The sequence below is a fragment of the Falco peregrinus genome, chromosome 10 (genome assembly GCF_023634155.1).
Source record: "Falco peregrinus isolate bFalPer1 chromosome 10, bFalPer1.pri, whole genome shotgun sequence".
In the NCBI taxonomy this organism is placed as follows: domain Eukaryota; kingdom Metazoa; phylum Chordata; class Aves; order Falconiformes; family Falconidae; genus Falco; species Falco peregrinus.
Genome location: NC_073730.1, coordinates 23,787,984 through 23,813,227, shown reverse-complemented (window position 1 = coordinate 23,813,227; position 25,244 = coordinate 23,787,984). Strand labels below are relative to the sequence as shown.

The following is a 25,244-nucleotide window of genomic DNA, read 5'->3' as shown; positions in this document are numbered from 1 at the left end:
TGTTATACACATATACCCCTTCTGATCCAAGTGCTTGGCCAAAAACACGAGGTCTCCTGAGCTGAGGGGGAGCCAGGCACTCTCTGGGTACAGTATCTTTCCTTTGTGAAGTTTTGCTTCCCTGCCCACAGCAAGGATCAAACCACCAGTGACCGTGGGCTTGTGCCAGGCCACTTTGCTGCCAGCCATCAGCCCGAGAACCAGTTCAGGTTTTTTCAACAGTCACATTCCCTGGGCTTGTTTGGATGGTGCTGGGCTCTCCTCTTCTTCCCGGCTGCTCTAGTCTCTTATATCATTCTTCTAAAAGCACATTTGAAAAATAGTTGTCAAAACCAATCATCCCCTCAGCCTGGGGCAGGGATCCTTGTTGTTCCTGATATTCAGTTTCATGAAGAAACTTAGCTGGTTTAATAGGGATCTTTAAAAAGGGTGGAGATTATGCCTGCCGATGTAATGTACGGTATAAGGAAATGTAACAGCGTGGTGTAATGGATGATTTGGACTTCTAGAATTATGTAATAATAAAACAAAAGAAACGTTGAAGCGGTAAAGTGAAAAGAAATATACTATTTTTATTTAGGAGTATGTCATTAAATGAAAAGAAAATCAGAGAGCTCAACTTTTTGTCCCAGCTTAGGTCAAAAATCATAGGTTTTGAAACCTCAGAATTTCCCAAGGGACACAAATTCCTTTATTATTATTTTTGGCCAGCTGTCTTCCATATGACTGCCCGTGAAAAGTATTTTATCTCAAGTTAAAAATCCCACACATAAAAATGTCTCTCTACCTTCCAGCAGGTGTGCTTGTCCTATGGGAAGATTTGCTTTATCAGCAATTTGTTCCTCCAGGAGAAACGCTTAATTTTAGATGTTTTTTCCATTTACACTTAGAGTTCAAGACACTTGAGCAGCGGCTCAGTATTGGGTGGCCTGTGCAGGCGTCAGAACCCTTCCTTTATACACTGCAACCCTATTAGCTAAAATACTGGCAAAGAGATTTTGGTGAAATGGTTTTTTTTAATGTCCCATTAAAAGTGTTTAAAATATTTAAAAATGTCCCATTTCACTGCTGTTGATGCCCTCACTTTGAAATACAGCTTTCCCATGACGACATAGCTGTAAAACACATTTAACTTTTTATTTTTTTTAATTTTTTTTTTACTAGTTAGCAATGGAGTTTTGCTATAGCCATTAAAATATAAAGAATATTTTCCCAAGTGCACCCAACTGTACAATATTTTTTTACCAGCATTTATAGTGACAATATAAACTGTGAGGGTTAAGCCTGAATTTTTTTGTGGATGGCATTGGAATATCAAGATCAAGTATACAGTGCGAGCACAAGGGTTTTATGACATACAATAATGTAAAAAAGGTTGTATTTCTTCAGCAAATTGACATCACTGTTTGTCCTTCTTTCTTTGTACTTCTTGGGTCTGATTTTTAGGAGCGAGAGTTGGAAAAGGCATGGTAGATGATTCAGTGCAGCTCCCTTGAACCGGAATTGGGCTGGCACCGACGGGACATTTTACGGTGCTGTAAGTGGCCGGTTTCATGGTTCCCACCGCTCCTCTCGGGAGGTGATCCCACAGTTTAATGCATCATAGCCTCAGGAAATTTCTCCCATGGTCAGCCTACGTTTTTCCTTGGTCAAACATTTTGTGGAAATGCTTTGCTGAGGGGTTATTTTATTTTGTGCTTCAGTGTTAATGCCTTCCTGACACACGTAGGAAGTTTTTCTGCTCATCCCGCGTACAAAGTGGAGGTAAGAGGCAAAAACTGGATTCACTGGGCATTCTTCACCCTGCCTCCTTACCCAAGCCACCTACCCAGGTGTGCTCCTGCTTCCTGAAGCATGTACATTGGTGGTAGCTTCACATGCAGCACCAGACACTGTGCTTGGAGTGGTCACACCAGGCCCACACAGAAGGGAACCACGGCAGCGTGTAGCTCAAGCTACACAGTTGTTTATTTTTGCTTTGCATTTCATTGCATCCTTTTGCGTTCTTGGATAACGAGGGATTTTTTGGATGCAGGACCAGACGGGACCAGCCTTGTACAGTGGTCTGGCCAGCTTTGTAGAGCGCCTTGCATGTTCAGTCAATGTGAGGTCCGCTAGGGACCATCATGTCCAACCCAGGAAAGCACAGGCTAAAGAAATATAATGCTCCCATGCATCAAACCCCAGAGCTTTGCCCAAATCCAAGCTACAGCAGATCTCCTACAGAGACATCCATCCCATCCTGATCTAAAATGTCCAAGCCTCCCTGGTTCTCTGTGAACATAGCCCAGTCAACACCCACTTTCTGGTGTCCTGCTATGTTTTTCTAATGTACTTTATTTCCTAGCCTGCCAAAGGCTGTCCCTCTCACCTCTGTTTTAACTGGAAAAGGATTTCCACCCCATGGCCCTGATTCCGGCTGAATTAATGGGTTTTGAACTGAATCAGCACATTTGAAGTTAAAACAGATCCCCACTGAGTCTGTACATTTTTATTACTGTGCAAGGAGTGCTTAGGAAAATAAAAGGAACAAGAAAGCCCTGAGAGTGGACCACCCTGTTGAGGGGGGAAATATAGAAATCAAGCATGTTTATATGAGGGATATTTACAGGGTCAAGTGACAAATATTGTACAAGGCCTTTGAGCGCAGCTCAGGAATACCACGTACCAGTCTGGGCACTCATGCTCAAGAAAATTTAATTGAAATTGAAGCAGGTGCAGAGGAGGTCTACTAACATGGTGTGGAAAATGGAAAGCTATGGTGATGAGGAGACACAAGAATAAAACGGCTTTTTTAGCCCAGCAAAACAAAGATAACAAAGATGACTGGGATCTGAGAGCTGCTATAAATACACCAGGGGAGGAAAAAACCCCCACAAGTTAAAGCAAAGGAATATTTTTCCACAGCAAATTAGTGTAAACTAGCTATGAATACATTTTATCTGGGAATTAGAGTAAGTTTCCAACCTATCAGGCAGAGAAGACCTGGAGAAGCCTTCTACTTGGGTTAACATGGGCAAGTAAAGAAACATATTCGAAGATAGAGATTAATAAATTTACTGAGATGTTGGATGGGAAATCATATTACAAGTTGGAGGAGAATGGTTCAGTGTCCCTGGGACTCCTTTCCTGGCCTATACTTCTACATGTGGATTGCTTTTATGATCTGAAATCCTCTTTTGCCTTTCCTTTGCTAAGGGCACCAGCACCTTTAAAATCTCTTGTCATTGTCACCCAAGAGCCCTGTGCTGCATCTGCAAACCTTCTGGCCCCACAGAGCTGCTGTTGCTGCTGCTCCCAAATTCATCAAGGGGGACACTGTCAAACAATGAGACACACTTGCTCCCACCGGGGTTGAATGAGCTGCTTTCTTTCAAAACACCCTTTAATTGACAGCTAGGAATAGCTTCCCGTGATGACAAGCTGTCATTAATATCATTCACCAGAATGGTACCCCAGTGATAGTACATGTATTTAGAGGAAAAGGGAGTGAGAAATCCTCTGCAAACAAATGTTTCAACAGAATACATGAACTGAGCTGTGGTTTCAAGAATGACAACATGAATATAAAAATGTACGTTGTGAATATTAGTATTCCCTTAAATATGTGTTCACGTTGGTTAATGAGTCCCACCGGTGGCATTAGTAACTGAAGGATTTGGGTTGGCACGTTATTAACTTGTTAAGTAGAAAACAGTGATACAAAACTACTTGTCATGTATATTATAAGACATTTAAAAGTTGCATTCAGCATAAGCAGCTGAACAGAACTAAAGGAGTTGCCTTTAAAATGAGGTGATGTTTCTTTGTGCCATAATCGTGTAAAATCCCATTGCTTTAAAAGGAGCTGTGTTCCATGGGCTCTTGGGAAGGAGGCACCAGGACCAGGGCTGGGGAGGCTGTGCTGACCCAGCAGCAGGCAGTGACCTGATACTTCATCTTGGGCTGGGGTGGGCTCAGCCCTTTATTGACGCGAAGGATCTTCTGCAGCTGTGACGCAGGGTCAGTGTGTGTGTGTGTGTGTGTGTGTGTGCACATTCTGTATTTTCTGCCCCACCAGTTTGCTGCTTTCTTGTCCATCCATCAGCCTGGAGGTCACTGAAATGATGCTTTGTTAAGAAAATGTTGGGGTTTAAAAGCAAATAAAACTTACAGGTAACTCTAGACCAAGCTGCTGCATCTGCTGGTGGCAGCACAGGAGATCCAGCCATGGGAGAAGGGGGCACAGCTGGAAGCTTCGAGCTGCCCCTTCCACCCTCAGGCTCAAAGATAGTCCTTTGTGTAAATCAGGACAGCTCAGACACCGCCCCAGCATGGACCTTATTTCCTCTGGGCTGCTTCTAGCCATCTCAAAATCTCTAAAGTAGGACAAGCAATTAAGACACCAGAGCTGCTCCTGAAACACTCTCACTTGTTCTCGCGCTGACAGAGGGCTGATTCTGTTGGTCCTGAGGAAATGGGGTACCGGGACTGGCACGGGCTGTGCTACCAGGAATAATCAGGTGCTAACAGGAATAAATAAGGCGACCCTGATTAACAACTATCAGCCCTTTTCCCCACTTTTCCCCATCTGCATGACCCAGTTTCTCAGCATTGCTTGCCCTGGGCCCCATGGCAGTTGTCCACCTTTGAATTTCTTAGCTCTGCCACTGACTGAGACCCTTGGGGAGGGGAGCTGTTCCCAGCAAGGATGCTGCAGGGGCCATGGGCATTGATGGGAAGGCCACAGGATAGCTATTGATCACCCTCATTCATTTTTCCAGAAGCCTGGAGTGAGCCAGATTAATCTGTAGGTGACATTTTCAGTGGCCTGCAATGTTCATTTGAGACATGCACACTCACGTAAGACAGGCTCAGATATGAACACTACAGAAACAGTGACAATATTTAATATAACAGGGTTCTGCTCAATCTGGTTTGGGTGCCTTTTGCAGCTGACAGCTGTGCCAGAAAAAAGGACCTCTTTGAAAGCGCAGTTGCTGAAGGGAATCACATCACTGTCCTGCAGTCTTTGGAGGACGACTTGTACAGATCTCACAGGGGTCACTGAGGCTGGCAGAAGCCAGGAGGCGGCCCCTGGTTATTACAGATGCTTAGCTGGGAAGAGGGGTTTCCCTCCCAAAGAAATGAGCAGGAGGAAACCTCCTGCCTGCTGTGCTGCCTGACAAACCTGGGAAACAGCACAGGGCCTGGCTGATGAAAAGAGGACATGCACACCTCCATGAGCCATTTGTTGTTTGTCTAGACTGAGAAAAAAATTATTTTTTACTGCTAGATGCAGAGGTCAGCAGTGAAAAGGCCTCCTCTCTCTCATCCTCCTAGAAACAGGCAAGCTGTGATCCCTAAATTTCAAGCTTTGGGGTTGCAGCATAATTTCAAGCACCTCTCAGCCACTTTCCATCCCTGATAAGGAGGGGCAGTGGCAGATCACTCAAGGAATGCCACAGCGCAAAGGCCCTCAATTGACTCTCCTGGGCTGCTGGCAAGCCATACATCAGTCACCAAAGGCTTGACAAATCATAGCGATACAGCTAAGCTTAGAAGTAAAACTTCACATTATCCTTGCTTATGTGGGTGGGAGGCTGAGAGATGCCAAATCTAAGAGGGCTTACAGGAACTTTTTCTATTATTAAATGGTTTGCTGTTGGTACTTTTATAGTTCCATCATGCTACTTTCATGAGTCAGGCCTCCCAAGTTCAAGGCTGCATACAAACAGAGCAAAACCATAAATCCAACCTGAAAAGTCGGCAACACAATTAAAGGCAGGGGCACCAGGCAGGCCAGCCAGGCAGCCAGGAAAGCACCAGCAGCCTGCCTTGCACAGAGCGGCACTCAGTGATCTCCACACTCTGGCACTTACCTTTTCCAATATTTTAAGGCATGGAGCCAGAGAAAGGCTTAAGGGATGATTTGAAGAGGACAGCAAGGTGACAGAAAGATAAGACCGCTCCTGCCTGTGGGCAGAGGATGGATGAGGTGACCTCTAGGATCCCTTGTGGTCCTACTTGTGTTAGTCAGTGACTCAGTTTGCTCTTCACACCCCTGTGGAAGTATCAGGGCTGGTGCAAAGGAGCTGCTGGCTTGAAATGTGGATGCATGAGTTAACATGGGGGGCAAGGAAGCAAGTGAATAGGGGAATGTCCCCAGCTAGTATGCTTGTCATTGCATTGCAACTGAACTTTCCAAGGGTTAAGATGCAGCAGTAGGCTAAAAATTAGGTATCATTGCAGGTAAGATGTGAATGTCCTGGCAGAGAGTGCTAGCCACATGCATGGGGAGGAGATGCCATGGTTTAGGAGTGTCTAGCAGAGACTGGGCAATGTCCAGACACAAGTTTAGGATCAGAGCTGCACAAACATAGAAAGAACTGGAAGCCAGTGACTGATGTCTGAGCGAGGGAGGGGAAAGGCAAGCCCTAGGCTTGCTGAAGGACCTGACTTTGACTTAATCCAAATCGAATGGAGGGAGGAAACACTGGCCAGCATCAGTGCCAGTTACTGGTGCAGCCCTGCCTGGGCACTGTTAAGACCAACAAAGACTTACCAGTGCCAGCAGCATCTACCTTATCTAGAATGAAGTATCCTGGGCTGCAATCAAAAGAAGCATGACCAGCAGGTCCAAGGAGGTGATTTTCCTCCTCTGCTCTGCTCTTGTGAGACCTTACCTGGAGTATTGTGTTTGGTTCAGGAGCCCCCAACATAAGAAGGACAGGGAGCTGTTGGAGTGAGTCCAGAGGAGGGCCATGAAGACGATCAGAGGGCTGGAGCACCTCTCCCATGAAGACAGGATAAGGGAGGTGGGGTTGTTCGGCCTGGAGAAGAGCTGGCTCCGCAGGGACCTTACAGTGACCTTCCAGTACCTGATGGGGGCCTACAGGAAAGCTTGAGAAGGACTTTTTACAAGGACATGTAGCGATGGGACACAGGGGAATGGCTTTAAACTGAGAATAGGGTAGGTTTATGTTAGATATTAAGAATAAATTCTTCATTATGAGGGTGGTGAGGCACTGGCACAGGTTTCCCAGAGAAGCTGTGGCTGCCCCATCCCTGGCAGTGCTCAAGGCCAGGCTGGATGGGGCTTGGAGCAGCCTGGTCTGGCGGAAGGTGTCCCTGCCCATGGCAGGGGTGTGGAAGTAGATGGTCTTTGAGCTGTTGTCCAACCCAGACCATTCTGCGATTCTGTGAAGTGAGCCCAGCAGCAGTGGGGGCAAGGGGCGACACCCCAGAGGGCTCCCCAGTGAGACCTGCAACTGCAGGCCACGCTGCCCCGGCACCGAGGACACGGTCTCCCTCCACTGCGGCCAACAGTGAGCGCTGCCCAGGTGCGATACTACACGTCCAGCTGCAGCGGGTGTGCTGCAGGCCCGGGCTGCAGGGGGGCTGGGGGAGCGCTGAGGCAGGCGGCCTCAGGGGACCGGGGGGGGGGGACGACACACAACGGGATGTCCCCTGGGTACACGGGGTGGGCAGGGGGTGGCCACGGGGCACACGAGGAAGAGAGCCGGCAGGCAGGGCAAGGGCGGCTGCCGGGCACGCCGCGGGGCGGCCGCCGGGGACCCGTTCTGGCACCCGGCGGGGCCGGCTCTGGGCACCCGGCGGTGCCGGCGCGGCAGCGGCGTCGAGGCGCGGCCACGCGGCGGGGCAGGGCGAGGGGGCGGTGCGGAGGCGCCGAACTACAGGCCCCAGCATGCCCCGCGCGGCGGCGGGCGGCGGGCGCCTGCGCGAGGGGGCGCGGCGGGGAGGAAGCCCCGCCCCCGGCCGCGGCAGGCGGCGCTGCGGTTGGCCGGCGGCGCTGCCGCTCAGAGCGGGGTCGGGGGTCAGAGTGCGCGGAGGTGAGTGGCGGTGTTGGGGACTCGTGGTGCGGAGTGTGTGCGGGGCGGGGGGGGAGGGCCAGGCCGGGGCGGTCCCCCCCGCGGGGGGGGGCACGGCTGCCGCCGGGCAGCGAGCGGCGGCACGGCCGTGCCGAGGCCCGGGCGGCTCGGGGGCCCGGCAGGCCTGGCGGAGGCGTGGGGCCGCCGTGGCCCGGGGCGGGGGGTGGAGGCCAGGCCCGGGGGGCGAGGGAGGGGGGGCTCGGCCTGGCCCCCCGCGGTGGCGGGGCCTGCGCCGGCGTGGCGGCCGGCGGCCGGGGGTTTGGGGTGGCGAGCCGGGCTGCGGGCCGGCGCGGGGCGGCGGTGGGGGTGCGGGGAGGCCGTCGGGGGCGGCCCCGGCCCGAGGGGAGGGTGAGGGGCGGCGGCGGGCAGGCGTGGCAGAGCCTCGTCCGCTCGACGCCGGGCCCGGCTTCGTGCTGCCGGGCCCTCCGCTGCCCGGGCTCTGCCGTGGGTAGAAATCTCGAGGGTGGCAGCGGTCCTGCCGGTCCCAGCCGGAGCGGGATCATTTGCCGTTAGGGCTTGAGAAAGGGGAAAACACCCGTGTGCCCAGGGAGTAAGGGGCATGTGCGGGATGAGAGAGAGGCAGCAGCAACGAGGATTTTTCATGTGCCTTTTGGGATGTGGAGGTTCCGGGATGATGGTGATGGGGGAGTAGGAGGTTTGATTATTATTTTTTTTATTATTATTTTTTTATCCTGTGGGATTGAATTGGTCACCTGTCTCAGATTTGGAGACTGAAGTAAACTTGAGAAGGCTTAGAACTGCAGGATCTGTTTACTTGTTTTCTGAGTGGCAGTAGGAAATTCTTCTCCTGTTCTTTTCTGGCTGCTGTACTGTTACAGGTGTTTCTTCTAAACTGAGATGTATGGAACAGTGTTGTCATTTATTACTTATGTTCTGTCTTTTACAAGTCCTGTGTGTAGTGGATTTACATGGTCGTTGCTGGCCTGTTTGCTAATAAGTCTGACATTTGTTTTCCTACTTCTTTACTTGCCTCTTTTCCTTATTGAGCTTTTGGCTTAAGAAATGGGTGGATTGACAGCTGCTGCTTAGTCTGAACTCTTAATATTCTTTCAACTGCAATGCAAGGGATCTGCAAATTTTCCAATAGGTTAATGCTTGCACTATGCCTCAGGAAGGATGAGGTATGCAGGGCTCCAGGCAGGTACATCTTAAAGGCGCTTGTCCTATCCAATGCTGTTTGACAGTTGTCTGAGTATTTTTTATTTTTTTAATGGCAACTTGAATTTCTTTTATCCTTTATTTGCCCTTTGCAGCATTGTAGCATCTCCTATCACTTGGTGTTAAAGTTGGTGTTTGACCTTGTATTTCCAAGAACGAATTATTCTTAAAATAAGTAATGTGTCAGAAGTCCAGTTGGCTACTCTTCAGTGTGTAGGCTTGGGAAATTTGATTTCAGATATTTTTGTTTCCCTTTTTCAAGTACTGAATGTTGGCTTTTGAAACTGAATTTTCATGTTCATTTATAGTGTGAACTAAATGCTTGTCTTGTTTCAAAGAGTGGCCCTTTTATGGTTCTTGCTCATCTCAAACTTAGGGTTGCTCTACAGGAATGGTGTATTGGGTGTTTTGTTGGTTTGTTTGGGTTTTTTTTAAGTTAGTATGTATAGCTAGACAGATTTGAGTGTTACCAAAATCCAAAAGAAGAAATCTGTTAAAACATTAAAAAGAAAACACTTGTGTGCTTGATGCTAAATAAAGAAGTCCTTGGATTGCATGTATGCTGATATGACCTAAAGTTTCTGCTTTGCAGTTGAGAGATACTTAACTTCATTTTGATTCCTTTAGGAGGCTCGATCACAGCTGTTTGGGTTGGTGCTTATCTTGTTTTGGCCCTGTTAACTTCACTAGGCCTTGATTTTTATTTATTTAGATTTTTTTTTTACTGACACTCCCACTGCTTAAATTTTGGAAATGGATTTCTGGAAGAGGCTGAAATGTGTGAAGTTTTTGCACTTGACTTTGCCCCTGTATCAGTCCAGTAGCCACCTACACTAAAGGGCTGTGAGACTGTAGAGCACAGGTCTGGTGAAGTTCAGGTAAATGGTGTAGGACCAGCCACTGTGGCTTTACGTACAGGAGAATGCTGAAGGCTATTAGGCAGCTACACATTTGTCACAAATCTGTCCTTGGATCTGAAGCATGTGTTATTGCTGGAAATGGTCATCTTGAGACTCCTGGTGTTTTACTTTAATAGTGCTGAGCTAACATACCAGCATGGTGCAATGGCAAGCAGAGGAATGAGGGGAGAAGAGGACAAATTGTGGCTGTCAAAGCATAACCTAGAGCAGAAGTGCTGGCTGTTACATCTTTCCTGGCTGGTTTTTGGAACTCATTGAGACTGGGTTGTGTGGAAACCATGCCCTGTCGTAGTTGCTACCCTGCTTGGAGCATTTGCTTGTCTACTGAGACAGAGCTCTGGCAGAGTACACACTCTCTTTTAACACTTCTGGAGTAGATGAAGATAAAAGTGACCGGTATATTGAGCAATGCAATTGTTGTCTCCCTGAATCCAGACTGAGATTCATTTGACACTCTCAGGTGTTAACCTTCAAGTTCATTTTTCAGATAACGAAGGTGTATGGCAGTTTGAACAACTGTGGCATTCATGCGTATGAAAATCAAGTAATTATGCGTGCTAGATTCCATTAAGCAAAGGGTGGCCTGCTATGTCTCCTTTCCACTAAATTAGGCCAATATGCAATAGTAGCTTTTACTGACTAGAAGTGTAATAGCTACAAATCTCTTACTCCTGGCACTGGGAGCTCTGCTGTGGATTGAGAGCATTGAAATGCCTAAAATTTCAGAACTTGCTCCAAAGACCAGGGCTGGGAAAGTTTGAATGAAAACTAAGATGTGTTATTTTTTGACAGCAAATGGATTGACGATTGGAACGAGCTGTCTGAAGGTAGTGGGGAGCCTCCATACTTGATGCTGCAATTCAAGGCCAGAAACTTTTCTGAAAGATGTTCAAGCCTTTGGGCTCAATTCAGAAGTAATGAAGTGGAAACTTTATGGCCAACATTACATGAGGTTCAGACAGGATGGTCCAATGGGCTTTCTGACTTCGTTTTATGTGCTTATGCTGCTAGAGCCAAGATACCTTCTCCATTTCCTGCAAAGTGCTGCGCCATCCCAGGTGTCTGTATCCTGGTCTAAGTTTGTGGTTTGGTGAGTGGCTGAGCTGACCAGCAGCTCCCAATGGCTCATCTCCCTCCTGCTTCTGCCAGTGTGGGCCCATCCTCTCCTTTGAGCTTTGGCACTCATCCAGCCTGGCCCTGAGCTGATTCGTCTCACTAAACCAGCAGGAAACTATCTTGTTTTAATTGTGTTTTATTCTGGCTGCATTAGTCCTTTTATAGGTTCCTGTGGTTGAATCGGCTCATGGAGGGGCCAGACAAGCTCAGGAACTGGTGTAAGGTAATCAGCAGGAGAGTAAGACTGAGGAAGGGACAGACCTGCCTCCTTTTGGCTTCCCAGAACTATTGGCTTGTTAGCCTCATTTTGTGTAGTTTCACCCTGGTGCCTTTTGTTATGGCTCTCATGCAGAGGCAGGAGACTGGACTAGAGGATTCTTGGTCCAGTCCTCTGCAACTGTTCTTTTCCTTAATGCCAACTCCACTCTTCCACTGCGGCTTTCCAGTCTTGCACTGTATGTATCTTTGTTGTTGCTTCTTTGTTTTAATTTTTGTTGTTTCCTTCCTCTACGTTTCCTCTAAATGACCAGTTCTTTACTGTGTGGAACTTCTTCAGGCTCCAGCTTAGACCCATTTACCTATCTGCAGTTACTCTTGGAGCAGGTTTAAAAATACTGGTCTTAGGAGACTAGTCAAGGAGCTGACGAAAGTGGGTTGCCTAGCAGAGGTGGCCTAATAAAATTGGAGTGGAATTGTACTGTGCATCTTTGGGATGGCTTCTGGGTGGTCTGCTTGGATAAGTTCATGTCCTGCTGGTGTGGAGTCTCGCATGGGTTTCACTGTGTTGTCAAGTGAACTGAGATGTGTTTGTTTCCCAGCCTCATAGGGTGTGATAGCCCCAGCAAGTGCTAAGTAATCAGCGCCTTCGGCCTCGCTCATTGTGATCTCACAAGCCATCACGTCTGTGATGTCACAATGGAAGAGATTCTGGTGCTCTGACATAGCTGACATATCTGGTGGTGCCTTTGACATATCTGCCAAGGAACACAGCGGGAAGAATGAGTTCAAGAAATGGGAAAGACCTTCCTTAACCTGAGAGTGCCCTCCATCCTTTAGTCAACCCTTTCTGTGTTCACTTATCTCTTCCATATGGCCATAGAGGGGCGAGCTGGTGCCTATATAGAGTGGATTTTTTAATTGAACTACAGATGCGTGTATCCCCTGGATGAGCAGTTGCCTGACTTTGCTCCTGTAATCCTCGTTCTTCTCTGCTATTACCCTTCCTTGTTGTATTGCATCTAATTTTAGACTGTAAGTTCTCAAGAACAGGGTCCTCTTCATCTGTAGTGGGAAGAGGCTGGGTGTGATTGTGGAGTGCTGTAAAACCAAAATTATTGATACTGAGTTGTATCTGAGCTGAGTAATGATGGGACAGCATGTAGACAACCTGTGGTAATGCTTTGAGAAAGTTACGTTATGAATTTTCCAGAATGTGAGGCTGGTTGTCTAGCAGTGCTGGAGACAAACCCAGCCAAAAGTGAAGGGAGTGCAACCATGATTCATGCTCAAGGGACAATATTGTGAGGTTAACAAATTAAAGAAGCAAATTTACCTGTCTAAAATTGTTACATTATTAAAATGGTTCTACAAGCTTTGTGTTTTGTTGTTTGTTTTACTTTATGGTGTTGGGGTTTTTTTGGTGTTTGGTTTTTTTTGCAAGTTTGGATGGTGACAGTGGATAAGCTGGCTTTGTTCATAGTCTTGTTTCCTGTCTCACAGGCTAGCCAGGTGCTGTCTTTTTTGGACTGTAGTTCATGTAATGAAATACTTGGATTTAGGTTAAGGTTGATTAAAAAAACGAGTTATCTCTATTGTTCTTCAGTTATATCTTCACACAGCTGAAATACGGGCTCACGTTTGACCTCCGAGTATGCGTTTGAACAGCTACCAAAATGGAAATCCTGCATTTTTTGTTATACTGTGTTCCAGGTGTTGCTAAATGTATGCAGTTTTGTTCTACAAAAAGCATCTTTATTACCCTATCTTTTTTAGTCTTCATATAATTTAATAAAATAAGACACTGTAATTTAATAAAATAAGACAAACCTGGCTTACATTTTGGATGGATTTTTGTTGCTCTAGCATTGAGTTTTCTGTTGGAGGCCAGGAGTTCACAGCTGCCGCTACCCAGGCTTTGCACAGGGTCTCCCAAAGCTTGGTTGTTTTTGTTTTTTTTTTTAATTTTAGTTTGTTTTGTCCTTTAGATTAGTGTGGGGTTGGTTTTGCTTACTTTTTTAATATGGTGGAGGGCCATGTTGCCATAACAAAGTAATTTAATGTGTAAATGAGAGGCTCTCGTAAAACATAATTTTTTGGGTTACCCCTCTAACCTGAACTTAGGGAGTTTGTTGTCTTGCTCCCTCCCTACGTCACCTTATCAAACTGGACAAAGAAGGGGAATATTTTTGGGTTAAAGGCAAGCTGTTAAAGTTATGCCTTCTCTTGCTGCTGGGTGATTTTAATTAGATGTGGTTATAAAAAGCAAATGTGAATGTTATGTGCAAAGAGCCCATTAAGCTCAAGTTCATAAGCTAATTTGTCTCGCCATTGATGAATTTGAATCCTCTGCAACTCGCGTGGTGCACGTCCGTGTGTGGCTTTGGGGCTGTCCTACGGGTGGGGGAGAGCACTTGCAATGCCCTGCTGGCTTTTCTCGCCAGTGGTGTTCACGTGGCAGGAGTTCCTCATCTCTTTCCTTGCTGCTTGTGGTTACCCCTATGCAGCTTCCCTGGTGGGAAACCTGGAGCCTGAGAGCCACTGGTGCGGATTGTTTGCTTTGTGCTCATTTGGGCCCCTGGCGAGCCAGTGGCTACAGCTGGCACTTGGCTTTCCTTCCTTGCTGGTGATCAAACTTGTCGTGGTTTAGTATTGTGTGCTTGGACCGCTAACAAGCAAGAGCTGTGGTCAGCCTGAGCTTGTCCTTTTACCTGTGGCTGACGTCCAGAGATTATTTTTTTTTAATTATTTTTAAAAGATAGTTGATTATAGCTGGTGGTGTCATCTGTGGCACATGCTGTTACACAGCACATAATGCGAACTTTATCTTCCAGCACCCCTGTTACTGGGTGTTTCAAATGTAAAGTGCTGTTACATTTTCCTAGGTCTGTGTACAATCTGTCAAAATAATTCCTGAGGTCCAGCCTCAGTTCATGGTCCCATTATCTTTCATATGTATCTGTGTAAGGAATTGGAGCTGTGTGATATGAAATATTAACCTGGTAGGGTTGAATGCCAGATGTGACAGCCTGCAATGTCTGAGATTATAATCTGATCCTGTATGCGTAAGAAATATATATGTGGTGTTTTATGTAGATTTGGAAATGGAATCACTGAACATGTGGATTTATATGGATAGAGCTGGGTTTCTAATTTTTGAAGCTGAGTTGCTTGCATTGTTGTCCGTTGGAAAAAAATACGGGATAATTACTAGTGCTTTGCATTGTCATAGCAGTTATAAATGCTTTACATGACTTCCAATAAAGTGTGTTTGCTCACCAGCTATCTTGTGCTCTGAGGCACTCTGACCTTGCCAAAGAAGATGATGTGGGGTCTTCCCAGGGCACCTAGAGCAGTGGCTGGGTAAACATGCAGTTAAAACGTCATTTGGCTGAAGGTGCAGAGTTTGCAGTGGAGTTGCCCTTATTTGTATGCAGTATGCGTAGGGGAATCGGCATGCAACACCCCACTTGTGCACCTTTGTTTGGAGCGTTGCTCCCTCTGCTATAAGGGAGAGTGGGGAGAGAGGCTGCCTGTACGATGGGGAACCCGATCCTGTTGTTAGACATGGGACACCTGCAGAAGTTGTTAGTGTAAACAAGCACTAGATGTTGGCTGTTATTTCCCTCTACTGATGTCCCATGGTACCTGTGTGACACAGACCTGCTGGGGTCTGGAGTGGCGCTGCCGTGTTTGCCTGGTGATGTGCCTGAATCGTGCCGAGATGGCCAGTTTGCCTTTGCCGTGTGGTCTCAGTGGCTCGGAAACCTCCGCGCTGCTGTGCCTGGTGTGGGCCAGCCTGAAGATTCATGGGGTTCATGTCTGATGCCCTAGTGTTGCTGGTTAAGATACGTTAGAGAAGTACTGATCTTTCTGTCTGTGGGTGGATAATGTATGTTTTATTGCCTGTGTTTGATATAGGGCTTGGAGCCTGCCTGCCTCCCCCACTCCAACTGTATATTTTACTTTATGCAGTAGGCTAAAGACCAGGTTTTACCACAACTAACTTACAAGCTGCTTTATTCTGAGATACTATATTTATTTGCCGTGATGGGCCTTTAGATTCATAGCCAGTAGCTTGAAGATTTAAAGCATGTGTACCTTAAATATCTCTATTCTGGGGCAGGTTAGAATACAAATAACTTCTATTTGGCTGAAATGTATTTATTAATGAAAGTAAAAGCTGTAGATGGAAAAGCAATAGGTAGAACTGAGCCCCTTTAGGATAAATGCAGTGTTGGGCTCTTCATTATGGTTTTCAAACTTGAGTTTTCAGTTTTCTGGCTACCTGCTGCCTGGCACACTGCTTTAATAAAACAAGCAGCCCCCCAAACATGAGAGCCACAAGGTGGGGATGCATTTACACTGTGAAATTGGCAGCTTGGGCACTGGCTCAGTGTTAAACATCTCAGCTCCTTTGATTTTTGCCTTTCACTCAAAACCTTGGAAAGGGAAGGTTACCAGATGCGTGTTTACTCGAAGCACACAACCTGCTCAGCCGCAATTATCTCCTAATCTGGTCCTTCCGAGTTTCTCCGGTCTCGCAGGTAAATACAGATTTAGCCGTTATTCAAGGCATATTATTTACCTCATTAAGTGTGTGTTTTGGCACGTGCATTATTTACCTGACGGACTAACGGATGGGAAAGAGCAAACGCTGTCTTTTGTGCAAACAGTGACTTTGTTCGTGGGTGATGAGTCCTCCCTTTCGCCTTGCCCGTTTCGGCTCCCTGTCTTGCGGCGGGTGCTTCCAGCCCTTCCATGGTAGAGTGAAAAATGAGCACAGGCATGGGGAGCCTGGGCTCAGAAGCCGGGCAGGCGGGTGGCACGTGTTCCGATGGAGCTTTTGCCCAGAGCCACAAGCAGTGGGACGAACCGTGGGGATGGATTTAAATATCTATGTGGCAAGAGGTGTGTCTGTGTGTGTGTCTATATATACAGTTAGAAGTGGTACACATGTTCTTATTCAAGAGGACTGGGTTGTTGCAATTCACCTGTTTTGCTGTCGGTCGCTGTGTAATGCCTCCATGAGTTGGGCTCAAACTCTCGTCCCAAAAAATCTATTAACAGCTCTGAGACTGACCTGCCTTGGGCAGTGACAATCCTGTCAAGTTTTTCCTGCAGTGCTTTCAAAGAAAAGGGTAGGGGGGGGAAATCCAGGTGGTCTGACATGGATAATGTAATTTATTAAATAGCATTTGTTAAAAGGAAGCATCAGAATGTGATGCTTGGGTGAGGTATTTCTTTGGGAGGGAGGCTGTAACCTGTGGAGTCCTGCTTGCATTTTATAGTTCCTATAGTTCCTGCAGTCCCTGGGTGTGAATTTGTTGAACCGATATCATCCTCTGAGAAATACCTGAAGTGAGAAATTGAGTGTAGCACTAGAATCACATCTCTAAGAAACTTTGTACTGGAGATGAGAACTTCCCTGGGAGGAGCCTTCCAGCCATCAGATGTGTGGATTTGTAATGGAAGTGGGAGGTTGCAGTGCAACTAACAGGTGTTTCAGGGCCAAGCTGGCTGGGTGGGTTGTAATGTTAATATGTGTGTTGCTGTATTTAATTCCTACTGTGTATCAGAAGTTGCATTGTATATGAAAAGACAAAAGGCCTCCTCAGAAATTTTAATGGGGTTTAGATCAGATATTCTATGTTTCAAGTGGTTTGTGTTGTGTTCTACTGTGATGAGGTTCAGCAGGAGGGTGTGATCTGGTGCCTGGAGCAATGACTGTTTTGTGTCTTGTAGTTCTTAATTTAGAGCCATTTTCAGAGGTTAATTTCCAGTTGCCTGTGATTCTGGACACCTTGAGCTCAGTCCAAATGTCATCTCTTGCGCTTAGAGCAGGTTACTGTGTTATTTCAGGTTTGTGATGCTGGAACCTCCACCGGGAAGCACAAAGGAAATCCCTGTCAGAGGAGGACAGTGAAGAGATACTAGCAGAGATGAGCTGTATGCATGCATGAGTAACTTGAGTCTCTCTTCAGTTTCAGATGCCTCTGGATGTTCAATGATAGCACTTCTCCATACTGGAGCAGCAAAGTTTCCCCAAAACTTAGTTCCAAGGGCAAGACAAGCTGTGTCCTCCCTCCTCCCGGCTGGTGTTCTCAAAGGGTGCAGCTCCATCATAAGCAGGAAACTGGCGTCCCACGGCTTTGGAGCTTCCATGGCAGCAATGTCATCCTTCCCTCCACAGAGATATCACTACTTCTTAGTGCTGGATTTTGAGGCTACATGTGATAAACCACAGATTCATCCTCAGGTAAATAGCCAGTCCTGTTAATTATGCCCTTGCAAGTTGCTGATGCTGTTCTGAGAGGTGGAAGGAGAAAGCACAGTGCTGGCTTACTTGTCTTCTCTGGTTTGTCCCACCTGTGTTCTGTTGCTCGTCCTCCAGGGCCCTTGCCGGTCACCTGCTATCTCAAGAGCAATGCCAGGACCATTTGGTGGGAATGAAATGAAGGAGCCCGATTTCCATCAAGGCAGTGACCATTCATGTGTTACTGAAAACATCTTTAAGTCATGTATGCTTGTCATCTGTCTGAACTGGGAAGCGTCTAAAAGTTTTTGGCTGGGAACCTGTATTAGAGTACTCATGGCAGCCTTAATTGATTCTGCAAGGAAAAAAGCTGTTGGTAGCCAACAGCTTTAGGAATAGTTTGAATGATGTAAATGTGTGCAACATAATGGGGTTTCTAAGTAGAGAATAATAGTTTGGGGCTATCTGATCTTGCTGAAGGTCTCTTGCCTGGGTGTTAACTGGAGTGTAATGAGACAGGAAGAGTTCAGCTTCAGAGAGATTCTCCAGTGCCCTACCCTACCACTTGAGGCATACAGAGATCCAGATGAAGTACAGAGGTTTTTCTGCAGACAGTTCTTTAGCAGCGTAGAGCATATCAGTAAATATATTTTCAGTTGTCAGTAGGATGGGCCTAGCTTTTCCATTTAAATTAGAAAAGTGTGCAAACAAGAAAATAATCCGAAGTAATATTGGGTTGGTAACAAACACAATTTTTAAGTCTCTAAATTGAACTTGGACTTCACACCCTCCTCTGCCAAGCAATTGGCCTCTTAAGGGTATTGCTGGTAATACATGCGTTGGGTCAGAATAACTTCTGTTTGCTTTGTTTCAAATATACTACAGACTAAACGGTTTTCTGTGTGGTATCTCATTATCAAAGTGACTCGATACAGTGTGTTCATTTCCTAGTGCAGCTGTGGTTTCCCTTGAGCTTGCCCTGTCAAAGGGATGCCATGAGCTGGGATAAAACTTGACTCCTCTCAGTGGTGCCTTGGTGAATGCTGCGTGCCTCTCGTGTTTCTTGTGAAATGGACAGCAAATTCCCTGCTCTTTTGCTGGGTCTTTGTGGGAAGCTGTTGTAGCTCTGCATCCAGTTCTGCTAGCAGGGTCTTAACCGCTCTCCAAGTGAGATGTCAGGCTATTTCCTGCATGCTCCGCCTTGGGTGCACAGACCTGTCAAAGCTGTAAATTGGATCTACCTTGTCCCTTTGGATATGGGTTTGGTCTGTGCACATTTTGATGCAAAACCATGATGCATGTGGAGCTAGTTTACAGCTGGCAGTAAAAAGGAGCATGAGTGGAATATGATTACTACTGTTTTAAGGAGCTTTGTCCCCAAGTCCTTGCCAGGGAAAGTAATGGTCTGGGCCAATGCAGATCTGCTATATATTTTGTTGGTGAGATAGCACCTTTAAGGTGGAGATGTTCTTCAGTGTTATTTTTCCAGTCTGCTGTGTTCAGTACCTGTCTGCATCATATCGTGTGTGGAAAGGGCTGTCAGTCCCTCACACCCTCACCAACAAATTAGTTTGACAAAACGGCTCTCGCTACATGGAAATCAGTATAGCTGGAAAGGCTGAAGGTGCCTGCCAGGATCAGGCAACTTTATCAGATGAAATTTTAGTTGATGCCCCTACCTGCATCCTACCTTTTTGCTGACCAGTGTGGCTTTTGTCCTCTTCACTGCTGCGTTGTATGTCACGGTGAGCAAACTGTGCCATGTATTTCAGTCATGTTTTGTGCACAGTTTTAGTGACAGGATCTTTTACCAGAGCAGTGACAGACAGGTTTTGGAGGTTTGGTCTGAGGACAGACCGGGGAGCTAGGAATGGTGAAGTGTTGATCTTCACTGTGATTCTGACCTTTTTTCTGCTTTTGTTTTAATACCTGAAAAACAGAAGTCTAGGTACAGTGAAATTCAGATGCATTGAGATTTGATGAAGAGGCTGCGTACACAGAGCAAAACTGATCCACTTTAAGTGGGTAGGCACAGCTGTAAATTTAGCCAGCTCAAACTAAGTTTTCTACAGTGCACTTGCCATCATCCAGAACACTTCACATTTCTCACTAACTGCTCCTCAAAATATTCTGACTTCTTACCAGAAACTACTGAAATAGCCATCTTTTAATCTGCACTAAGGTGTGTGACTGCCACATCTCCTCCTCCTCCCACTGTTTGTTTGTGCTCTTCTGCAACCAGCAGCCTTGCTGGCTTTATCCCTGGGGAAGTCCTTCATGCTCCTTCGGGAGCCCTGAAGACTACTTCATTTCCATTCCTTTTCACGCTGCCCAATTCTCGGAGGTCTCATGGTATGGCCTCTGTAATGGGGATCAAGGAGGGTCAAGGACAGCGGTATTCCTCTGGGAAGCTGTCTGCGTTGTGGCTCCTGTGGCTGGGACTGCTGGCCGAGTGCCTTGTGGCTGCTGTCCTTTACCACTTCTGGGTCAGGCATGGAAGGTCCTTCATGTCCCCGTCCTATGCTCACAGAGGAATGGTAGAGTCCTTGCAGTTCTGACTTCTGATGGCTTCCAACAGATATGCCTCTAAATCAAAATGCATGTTTATATGCACAAAGAAACAGCTTAGCTTTATGTGTTTTTTGGACATATTTATGAATGATGAGACCATCCCAGAGAGAAAAGTAGGTGTGTGGGGGGATTTAACTGCACTGCCCTGGATGGATAGATGGGAAAACCTGAAAGAATAGAGGTACAGTCTGTGTCGTGTAGTGCTTTAGCCAGCCAAAGGTCAGTAGGGGTTGGCAGTAAGGGATGTTTATGGCTGGCCCCTCGCATCTCTGTAAAGCTTACCTTGTGTATTTGGAGCTTGATCCAAAGCCTAGTGCGGTCAGGTGGGAGCTGTCGTTCTGCGGAGATCAGTGGACCTCAGACCATGATGGTGGTAGCGTGCTTAATTTTTCAGCTCTTTTTTTTTCCCTTTACTGTCTACTAAGAGTTTATAAGTACCTGCTGCTTTTATACGCTGTCAGCCTGTAGAGCCAGGTACATATGGTGCTTTAGTAGTTACACAAGAGTAGATGCATTAATAAGTGGGAGTCTCGCTCTTTTGTCCTTGTATACACCAGTGTTTATGGTGGTCAGTGCTTTCAGTGTCTGTGTTAAGGAGCTCCCCAGACTCAGATCCGTGGCTGCCTGTAACCTTATTTTATTAATGCAGTGAGTGGGTGGGCCTCTTTCGGTCAGCTATCCAAGCGTCGTGCCTTCAACTTCAGCAGAGTGGATGAAAAGGAATGATTTTTTAAAAAACGTAAAAAGCCTGAAGGTAGAAATCAGATCTGTTCAAAACTGAATTTGAAATTGGGCTTCTGTTTAGGATGTTAATCTCTACTGTAATCTATTAAAGCCACTTAAATGAAAATGAAATAAAATTCAAGCTTTGTATGTCTGCTGCCTGGAGGAGGTGTCAAAGAGTATCAGACCCCTGACCTGGCAGAAGGAGCTGGACCTAGGTGTTGCTAAGTGGCTAAATTAGCTTTTGGTAATGATGAAGTTGCTTTTTTTCATGTCAGTTTTTTCAGGTACGTGACTTCAGTGTCTCACTTTCATTCAAATTTCATAATCAGTTGGGAATTAGAAATTTGCCTCTTCCAAACTCTCTGTAAGAGGAAGGTATGAAATGTTCAAATCTTTTGATTGCTGAAGGAGGTTGTGACCAGAGGCAGAAGAATAAATTGTTTACAGACAATACTTCCCTTGTTCTCTTAAGCAGTGCATTTTAAATACAAAACTGTCTTGATATTTTTCTTCAATGGATTCTAGATATTTCAAGTTTCTTTAGCATGCATTTTGATTGTTATTTTGGGGGAATTTTTTCATTGCAGTTGTTGTCAAATGAAACTGGACACGCTAATAAGTACAGAACATCACTCACCATTGCAATACAAAACCATAAACAATGAGACTATGAATAAGCATATGTTCAGTTACTAATTTATTTTTAAGTGTACAAACAAATGCGGATGATGATGGTACGGTTCCTGATTGGCAAAAGCATATTAACAAATGGGAGCCAGTCTTTCTGTGAGATATTATTAAGTACAAATGTAGGACACGGTTAAATTGGGTTCAGGCTGTGTTTCCTTGAGTGCTAGTATAAAAGAGCATTAAAAGCATTTTCCCCTGTCTATCCGTCTTGCAGTTCTGGCTCGCAGTCGCGGACAGGTGCAGCTGGAGTGACTGCAATGATCTCTGCCTCTCCACCCCCCATACCACGCTACCTGTGGTCTTGTTCCCATGGCCACGATGTGTCTCTGCTCCTGAGATGCTGTGATTTATAGACTGGCTTTGTAATGGGAATGGATGTTGATTTCCACCAAATTTAGGCTGTAGCAACAGATGTGCATTGCAGTCCATTCCAAGCTCCCTGTTCAGGGTGAGTAGATAGGGGATAGGCAAGCCACCTTGGGAGCTGTAGCCAAGGCTCAGAGGACTTTCTAGGAGGAATATATCCCTGAGATCACAAACGTGCTGCAGAAGGAGATTCTGGAGTGACTGTTGGTCTGCTGGGAAGCAGGCTGCATGGTATCTACTGCATGCTTTTTAAGCAGTGCTCTGTGGAGCCTGCATCGAGGCAATCCTAGCTGAGGGCCAGGACGGGAATGTAGAAGGTGGCTCACACGCTAACAGATTGTCACAGTCCTACCCAGAGGCAGATAATGGAGATGTGCCTGTGTCTGCCTATTCTATCTGGACATCCCCATGTAGCAGCTTTCTTCTTGCATGGTTTGTGTGTGGCTGTTAAGCTCAGTGCATTAGAAATCACCTGCCAAAACCTTTATTAAGGATGATTGTGAATTGCTGAAAAGTGAAGAAATTCAGGCTTGTTTCCCATGGCAACTTTAACGTGGCACTCGTGTGCATAAGTATTACAGTGGAATATTAATCTGCAATTACCTGTCTTCATGCAGTTTAGGCTTGTGTGTAGTTTTAAATACCTAGTTCTCAATTCAGATCCTTTCAATGTTGTTTCTAGAGGAATGCCATTAAAAATGCGCTTAACAGTGACTTAAGGTCTTTTTTAATAAAAGTAAGAAAAACTTTATATATATATTTATCATCTCTTTTGCTAATTGTGGCTGTTGTTATCCCATTGTTCTTATGTCAGAATGCTTTATGTTTCTAGAGTGCCAGGAAATAGTTCATATGAAAGCTGTTTCAGATGGGTTTTTCTGTTCACGTTCATTTTTTGAACAATCTTTCGAAAAAACTTTTTGAGTCTTTGTTGCCAGTTCCTCTAAGTTAAAAATTTCATGAAGGGTGCATGAATATCCATAGCCTAACATCCTATGAGGTGCATCTGAAGTTAGATGTCATTCTTTTTTAATCGTATTTTCTGTATGTCATGTGCTTCATTGCAATTCTCTTGGACTGTTGTGAAATCTTATTTTGACCAATATGGAGAATAATGTCTGTATTTTAAAGGATGTAGAGAGAAGACTAGTGTTTCAGAGAGGCTTCTACAGGGTCTGAGACACCAGGTGCGGTGTAACCCTCAAAAGCTGCATTCTCTGCGGCAGTCATTTTGCCTTGGAACCTCCCTCATTCTCCCAGTAAGTGGGGACAACCTTGCTGTGACCCATGTGAATCTGACAGGGTGGGTTATGGCTTCAGGCAACAGAATTAGCTGTATTTATTTAAAACCTGATGAGCTAGAGAGCATGAACAGTTACTGAACCCAAATCTCCTGGCAAGTACAACCACGAGACCACCAGGCAAGACATCTGATGAATGAAAAAAAACTCAAAGCAATTTCTTATTTAAAGATATAAACCCTGCATTATTATAGCAACAAGCCTAAAATACCAAGGCACTCAGGTGGCCAATTGCTGCAGTCCTAACCTGACCCAACCTGCTTAGCTTTCGTCTGGTTATTGACAGGCCGATGAGATGACTACTTTAAAGCAATCAGTCATGTTGCCCTTTCCCTCGCAGCGTGCAGAGACCCCACATCAGTTATGCATCCCGGCGTGCAATTCCCCACCTGTGCTGTTTGAACACTGTATCCTTAGCTGTGCAAACATTACACATCCTTTAGGTGACAAGTTGCAAAGTTAAGTAGACTTGTTGTTACAGCAGAAAGTAGTTGAGCAGCAGTCACCCTGAAAGGAAAGATCCAGGCTAGCTGAGGAATGTGCAAGTCCGCTGTATTGTGTTTAAAGGTTTGTTTGCCTCTCTGTAAAAACTGCTGATGAGGGTAACGTGTGCTGCTGGAAATATTCACGCCACGTGCATTTTTGAAGTGAAGGGAATGGGTGCCACAGGTTTGTACGCTTGTGTGCTTGCCCTGCCATGTGTACGGTCACTGATGGTCCGTGTATGCCTGCTGCTCTTCCACAGCCTCTGAGGCAGGGTGGGTATTTTGCATCCCTCCTAGTGTGATGTTTTCAAACTGGGCAGTGTTCTTCAATTGTGTGCCATCTGTCTAGTGCTGCACAGGCAGACTGTGTTTCAGGCTGCTGTGGTTCCTGGGGAATGGTCTTCACTGCATTAAGGTGGTCTTTTAGTTTTGTACAGAACCTTCCTGATAAAGTGCAGCTCAGCTCTTTGGGTTAGAAGGTCACAGGACATGCCTAACTCCTGTGGTTTTCTTCCCTTTAGTGCCAAGCTGGCTGTGCAGCCGTTCTTGTGTTGTCTTTGTTGGTCTGTGCACTTGTTGGCTGGCAAAATAGTTTTTCATTATGTTATTTAGTTTCTCTCTGCCAGGCAGAAATGTGCTGTCACCAGCAGGTAGCTGTGATGTCTGTAAGACCGTGGGTGTTCATTTACATGCACTGCTGTGCCCTTTCTAGCCATCCCAGATGTTTTAATGTTGCTGGGAACATGGATTATTTGTGCTGCTCAGTATCAGGTTGAAGAGTTTGAGTCTTGAAATGATCTGATAATTCTGCAACCTGGACTGCACATGCTGGTTGCCTGTGGTAGAAAGGAGCGAACATGAAAAAGGGTATAGTGTGTATATATATAGTACATACATAAAGTTGTCATCTTGCAATGGAAAGGTAATATTTGGATATGTGTGTGTGCTGTTTTCAACCTGGTTTGAGTACTAAACTTCCCCCGAACTGTTAAGCTTAAATTGTTATTGGCTGTGTTGGTGGAGATTTTCTGGGTAGTTAAATGTATGTCAGTAGTACTTGAAGAAACAAGTTGAAGTGTTGATGTCTGTTGCTCTGTATTTCTCATCCCAGGTGTGGAAAGAGGAGGGAAGTTCTGCCTTATTCTCTATGTCTGGGTGCTGCTGGAAAGAATAAAATAGCTTTGTGGGTTTTGGCAAAGTGAGGTGATGCTGATTGCTTTGAGCAAATGACTACCAAAAGTTTTGTTTGGGATGGCAGGACAAGGGTTGTGAGCCAGCTGTTGAGATGGCAGGTACAATGGCAGATATGAAAGAAGTTCTAAAGACCACAGTGATAAGTTTAGGGGGAAAATGTCATTTGTGAGACGTGGATCCTCCTTTTCCTGTCATTGTAAGAAGGGACCTCGGCTGAGGAAGCGCTTCATTTTGGATGCCGTATTTCAAGAGGGTGCAAAAGAGAAGCAGCGAGTATGACCAGAGGTCCGCAAAACACAGCGGTGAGCGCAGGTTGGATGGCATCGGGGTTGTGTTCGGTGCAGTGACAAGAG

General features: G+C 46.0%; 1 protein-coding gene across 4 annotated transcripts in view; it reads left to right on the top strand.

Moving 5' to 3' along the window:
* Window positions 1-7,754: 7,754 nt before the first annotated feature.
* ERI3 (ERI1 exoribonuclease family member 3) overlaps window positions 7,755-25,244 on the top strand; it is a 135,209-nt gene continuing 117,719 nt past the window's right edge. The window contains exons 1-2 of one of the 4 annotated variants that reach the window (XM_055815877.1): window positions 7,755-7,832; window positions 17,287-17,561. In XM_055815877.1, the coding sequence (XP_055671852.1) occupies window positions 17,310-17,561 (252 nt within the window). In that variant the 5' untranslated portion in view covers window positions 7,755-7,832; window positions 17,287-17,309. The other 3 variants (XM_055815878.1, XM_027788332.2, XM_005238414.4) reach the window with 3 other exon arrangements.